Source organism: Metarhizium album (assembly GCF_000804445.1).
Source record: "Metarhizium album ARSEF 1941 chromosome Unknown scaffold_10, whole genome shotgun sequence".
NCBI classification, from domain to species: Eukaryota; Fungi; Ascomycota; class Sordariomycetes; order Hypocreales; family Clavicipitaceae; genus Metarhizium; species Metarhizium album.
In genome coordinates, this window is record NW_024467584.1 from 540903 (window position 1) to 547598 (window position 6696).

The 6696-nt window shown below is 55.3% G+C and overlaps 1 protein-coding gene across 1 annotated transcript; it reads left to right on the forward strand.

The window, feature by feature from the left end:
* Positions 1 to 745: 745 nt before the first annotated feature.
* MAM_04597 (uncharacterized protein) lies at positions 746 to 1267 on the forward strand (the record flags this gene model as incomplete). Its single annotated transcript, XM_040823395.1, has 1 exon — positions 746 to 1267. One exon carries the CDS (start codon positions 746 to 748, stop codon positions 1265 to 1267), a length of 522 nt encoding a protein of 173 aa, XP_040678648.1.
* Between the last annotated feature and the right edge of the window lie 5429 nt (positions 1268 to 6696).

A 6696-nucleotide genomic window follows, 5' to 3' on the forward strand; every position in this document is an offset into this window, starting at 1 on the left:
AGGTTTGCTTTCACGAGGACATTCCGTCACGTCACGAGAACGGAAACGACGCGACCATCCCGCTCTGACATGAAGCAGTCCAAGTAGGTAGTAGATGAGGGGTAATTCTATCGATAGGTGTCGAAATAATAATTCCAAGTAAAGTAGATGGTTGACTGATGCCGGTTGTGCGCCAGCCCGGGAGAAGAAAAACTGACATATGGATGTAAAGGCGACGCCCAGAGAAAGAGGGAAGCAGCTATCACCGTTCTCCTGCTGTGTCTCGTGCGAGTGCGCGTCAAGCTTTCCTCCGCCACTGCATCCGCTTCTCTGCTTCTTCATGGCCATCAAGTATACTTTGAATGTCTTCTCCTAATATCGACAGCAGCCTGCGACGCAAACGGCCCGAGTCCGGACTCCGGAGCCTGTTCGGCAGAGAATGCCGAGGCAGTTTACTCCAAGAACAAAATCAAGCTGGAAGCAGGGCTGGACGGGTGCAAAACAAAAAACACATTTTGGCGCATGAAACGTCGGTGAGGTACTTTATCCTCACCTTGGTGCCTGCATGTCCATGCCGGTTGCCAACTTCGGATGGCGCCGCATCGACGGGTCTCCCTCAACTCGGTGGTTCTTTGCAACATCAGCCCTGTGGCTTAGAAGTCACACGGCAACCGCTCAGCAAGCTTCGTGATCCTCGTTTCCCGATTTCAATCAGGGTCTCCGTATCCAGCATACCAGCGTTCCTTGCGCATCTCGACCAGACGCCATGCCGACCATCGCGGCTCGTTCGTACGCCGTTGCCCGATTGCAGGCCGGGCAGGCTATCAGAATCATCAACACCAGCGGCAGCCAAGTCGTCGATACGTGGGCTCTCCCCATCCCACCCAGGGCGAATTTCCCGCCTACATGTCCATGGTACATACGCGGTCGACGGCGGCCAATGCTCACAATGCTGGAGGACACATCGCCCGGTGAGCATGACGTCATGTTCGCCGCCTGCTCCAGGGAGCGTTACGTCCAGCTCGGCGCGTCGCCGGACCATGACAGTTGTGCAAATAACTTGTACTCGGCCGTAAAGGCGTGCGACGACGCGGCGTTTGACAAGCTGGTCGAGTTTCTGGAATGCGGATGGATGCCCGACCCGCTCAACTTGTTTATGAAGGTCGTCGTCAGAGGCAGCAAAGTTGGTCAATTCGAGACCCCGGAGCCGGGCGGGGGATTATGTCGTCTTGCAGGCCGGGCAGGATTGCCTTGTGTTTATGAGTGCTTGTCCCATGGACCTTACTGACTGCAATGCCGGCAAACCAAGTAGTGCCGAGTACGAAGTGCTTGGGAAACCTGCGCGAGAATACGACGGAGGCGAGTTATGGCCCGGCTCGTTGATGGCACCCGTCTGGCCTCAGTCATGTCGAATGGTGACTTCTTCAAATCGGTAGGTCGGCGATGTTGGCTTCGCCGTCTCGCTGCGCTGTCTCCGTCATTGATGCTGCTATTAGTGCCAGGAATACATGAAAGTGCGTGCCGTGCAATCCGCTCAAGTCTGTCTGATTGTCAAACACGATGCTCTGCCGCGTCTCATATATAGCGCCGGCATCTGCATAGTAGCAACTCGAGTCACGCGGGTCCCCCCCCCCCTGTCGTAGATGTGCCACCGCACTGCGAAATGGACAAGGGCCGCGGTCGACCATGGACACGACGGGCAGCCTAAGGATAAGCCGCCGTTGCCTGTTTGATTCCAAATCCCAAGTGGCCAAACACCAAATACGCTCGTATGATCTGTCGTCCTCGTCACTCCCGTTTAGCCCGACACAAAACGCCGTCCATCCTCCTTCGGAAACCTCCCGTGCAACGGAACGGACGTCACCATGAACTGCACACTACATGCCAAAAATCAAAGAATCAGCAAGGATAGGGGAAACGAAAATCCTCACCGCTGTCTCCATCGCCGCCACGGCAAGTTCCTTCAACACCCGTCAGCCATCACGCCGTGAGTTGGGGTGGTGACGGCGACGACACAAGGCGTCAGATTTCCTCGAGGGGCATGCCATCGAGCTGCGCGTCTTGCTGCCCAGCTCGAATCTTGACAAATCTCGCGTGCCCTTGCTTCCGCCGTTGCGAATCGTCCAGTACCAGTGCCATTTTGCGCGTCAGACCGAGGGGAGCGGGACTGTCCTCCCTGCCTCCCTTCTTCCCTGCCTCCCTGCCTGCCTCACCGACAGATTACTACGTACGGAGTAGACTTGATGCATTCAATGGCCCGTCGACACGTCTGTGGATAGCGACCCCTCTCGCCATATTGCAGTATCTCGTGGTGAGGAGGTGTGGCAGGCAAGCAAGAAGGCTGCCTGCGCATGTACGTGCTGTACGGAGGACGCGGGCAGCAAGCATTCCCAGTGGATGGCTTCAAATGATTTCTTTTCATTTTTTCTTCATCCATGTATAGATGCTCTAATCCCGAAGCTACGCGGCAGGCAGCCCCACCGAAGGCCGGCGCAGTGTCGGCTCAACTTCAAACTGGGAACTGGGAACAGGGCCGAATGGAATTGGATTGAAAAGAATAGGAGTGAGTACCCGTACTCCGTAGGCATGGAAAATAAAAACAAAATCGCCTGGCCAGACCCCCCGGCGTAACGCATCACTAGCCAACCGGCTTGCGCTTACTCTGGACCGTGCCCCATGCCTGCTGGGTGGATTCTCGGCTTTCGGGAATGGGGCGGCAGGCGGCAGGCGGCAGGCGGCTGTGCGGATGGCGGATGGCGGATGGCGGATGGGGGCTGAAGACGGATGAGGAACGCCATGGGCGGGAGCAGCAGAGGTCAAGCCCAACTCGTCCCTTTCTGCCGTGCAACTTTAAACTTGCGTGTATGTACGTACGTACTCCGTTACATACGCGCATGTCGCCAGGGGCCAGAAGCCAAAGCCGAAACCGCGAAGTTTGACACCAGAATACGACGGTAGGTAGGCAGGTGGTACCCACCGGCGGGCTCGCCGAGGAGCGCAAGGACCGTGGTGTCAGGTAGGTACTTGGGTAGTCAGTAAATTAACAACAGCCGAGGGAAGGAACTGCAGGTTCCTAGTGTTGGTTGGCGGACGTGGATGGGTGGGTGGTTTCCGAGCCCCCTTGTCACATTTTATTTCCGCGCGTGGCATGTTGGAACTTTCCCGACAGCTCTTTTCCGCGCCCACCGACATGACAGGGCGCGCTTTGCATGCATGTACTCCGTATGTAGTACTTATATGTGTGTACAGAGTGCGTGGGCGCTATTGTAAGCCGCCTTTGGCTCGGCTCATTCCGAGGCGAGAGTGAGCCTGGCTGCTGCAGCCCGGTGGTCATGGGACCACGTTCCCCGGCGTCGTGCGCCTGGTGAATAACACGTGAGATGTGGTAATGCCAGCTGTCCAGTTTTCTGTCCGCAAGCGCCCTCGCTGCCAGCAGGAGCAAGCAGTGACTGCTTGCCAACATGCAGGACTTGACTTGTGAAGAACAAAATCATGACCCGACCCGGCGGTCGCCGATTCCCACGGGCCAGGCCGTATATTGCAACAAGAAGCGTGGCACGGCCAAAATATGGCCTAAACGCGGGGAACGAGTCCGCCCATCACAACCAATGGGTCCGATGATGGAGCCGATAACGCAAAACCTCAACGCCATTGTCAATGTATACGTGAATACAGTAGTTCTTAACACTATCACGAGTCGTGACGTATTGCTGTGGACGGCGCCTCGTGGTCGGGGAGGGAACCGTGAAATGAGGCGAGCGGGAAGAGGCTCAGCCTGATCACGGAGCTCGACCATGAAGCCCATTTGCTGCTATATCGGGCGTTCAATGGCGTGCTACAGGAGAAAACGTCAGGTGACTTGCAGATGAAGGATTAAGCTTTTTTGAAAAGGCCTTTTTTTTGGAAGTGGATGGCGACATGAGAGCAGCTTGTAAATGAAACAAAGCAACGATATACCAGGATGTGTACCGCCCTTTGCACATACCTAGGTATGAATCATGGAACAAAAGGTGGACAAGGTTGCTCTGTGTCGTTGCCATGGACTCTTGGATGCGACACAAGGCTGTGCCGCTGGCTGGCTGGCGAATCATTGAGTTTTGGGACAACCATGCTGTGATTCTGCTGCAGAGCAAGCTGCAAGACCGGTTTCTTGCCCAAGAAACGCCGGATTTGGCTTCCGATGCGATCAATTCAAGGACTATGTATTGTGCCGTGAGATCATGACATCCAGAGCACTTTATGACTTGTCCGGTGTGCTGTAGTTGATAGAAATAGAACTGGTGGGCTGGTGGGTTGAAAATTCAGGGAGGGGAGAGGGGAAGCGGGTGCGTACTTTCTTGGCCACGAGGAATCGGCAACGTTGGCCACTCCACTTGTCGACGGGTAAGACAGGTCGAGTGTCGCCCAGGAACCAGACTCTGTCTGTGCGGTGCTGTAGATGAAATGAATGGATTTGCAAGCTTGACATGTGGTGCAGTGGTGAATCTGTATTGTTGGCATGTTGGGTTTGGGAAGCGAGGCAAAAAGTGGATCCGGAATTGGCTGGCTGGCTGGCTGGATGCGTCCCAGGTCCCAGGTCCCAGGTCCCAGGTCTCAGGTCCCATGTCACCTGATGTGATGCTATTGGCTGTCCGACATGGGCGCCATCTAAAAACCAAAGCAGCTGTGCGCCGTAGATTTTTTTTTTGGATTCGACGAGATTCCACACATTCACATCATCGACATTGTGCAAAAGCAAAACGGGCTCCTGGCACAACGCCTGCAATCCGGAGGTCAGTCATTCTGGATCTGATGCTCTGAGGATGCCCCCCGGCCCGCCTAATGTCACGTCCACGTCGTGAATGGGCCGCCCCTCGATCACGATTTGTACTCGGTGATGGGTCACGCAAGGCGAAGTACGCCCTTCGGCCTTGGTGGTGAAAACGTGGGAGTCATAATCAGCCACGTTTGAAAACTGGGAGAGAGGCAATGGCTGCGAGGTGCCGATGCACGCAAGGCAGGTACCCTTGAAGTATTGCTTTTGCTCGCATGGCGCAATTCTTGGCGAGGAGTGGTCGCTGGCGACTGACGACGTGCTGTGGCCATGTTATGGCGTTGGAGACTGTCCGAGTCAGCTGGTTGGTTGGTGTTTGGTGATGGTGGTCCTGCTGCTGCTGCTTTTTCCGTCCAAGTCCCAGCGCCACGGGGGGCCCCTTGCGGGCATGTGGATCAGACACAGCACGCCTGCCATTGGAGACCACCACATGCAGCATGGAACCGCAAACATAACACTATATAACTATTCAAGTCTGGCATGTTATGTCCGTGCATGGGCTCCATGGCACGACGACTCCAAAGTCAAAAGACCTATCATGGAGGGCATAAGAAAAGAAAGGCGGAAATACCACCCTGCAAGGCTGAGCACCTGTGCGTGGGTGCGTGTGTGCATATCATGATTATTATAATCAAAAAAAATCTTTCTCTCAGGGTCGCCAAATAGCGACACGCCCTACTACCCGAATAGACTGGATTCCGGTTTGCCTGCACAAGGCTCCAGACGTGCAGGCAGGCAGAGCCGAGTCATTGCATCGAACCTTCTGCCCAGAGCCAGGCATGCACCGAGCTAGGTACTTGGGTACGTGGTTACTAGGTAGGTACTTGAGCAGGTACCTACTTGAGTACGTATTCGAGCATGTATTGACTTGAGTAAACATGGCGCCCGTTCTTTTACACTTTTATAGGGATCCAATGTCAAGGGGCATCACACAACCCACTGTGGTCCATGCATTAGAGCCAGGGAGGGCCGCTGAAGACGGATCAGACTGCTCCCTGTACTCCGTACTCCGTACACCCACTGGTATATGCGGCTTGCGGCGCCTGGTGGGCAGCACATCCACCCGGTGGGGCTGCGCCGGCCCATTGCAGCCTGGCACTGGGAAGGGAGAGAGTGCAGAGTTCCGGTGCGCGGGCAACAGCAAGCCACGTCGTCTCCAGCCAAGACGGACGAACCTGGCATGTATTTTGTACGGAGCAGAAAGTTTCAGGGAAAAACAAAAAAAGTCCGAAAAAAAATCAAGTCACAAAACAAAAATCAAAAATTAAATATCCAGTCGCCAGGGCCAGTCTCGCCAGAACCAGCCATCAGTGGGACACGGGGCCCAGCACCAGGTACAACCAAGGTACTTGGTTGCAGTGCAGTGCGACTCTGCATTGCACGCCTTTCGACCATGACACATTGGTTCCGTACTAGGTGGGTACGCAAGCAGGCGCGTGGATGGGCTTTGAAGCTGCTCTTTTTTCTTTCTTTTTTTTTTCCTTGTCCCAGTTTGGCTTTGTAACGGCCCAGTTCCGGCCGTTTCGTCGGCGCCACCTCGCACCTCGTACCGACGACGCCGCTTCTTATATAAAGTACAGTCGGCATGTCCTATCACCTTGAAGAGACCTCCAAAACACCCCGTCCTCGCGCCCGCCCACAGTCCAGCCCTTTGAAACTCACAAACCACCCCTATTGGGCATCTTGTTGCTCTTGAGCCTCGACACAAGAGCGAGCGCGTATGCGTTGACGACATCTTGGACCAAGACGGAAGACATTGGCATCGAGACGACGAATCCTCACCAAACATCACGACGACACCGCCACCACACGGCACAGCACAGCGCAGCACAGCGCAGCACAGCGCAGCACAGCGCAGCACAGCGCAGCACAGCGCAGCACAGCGCAGCACAGCGCAGCACAGC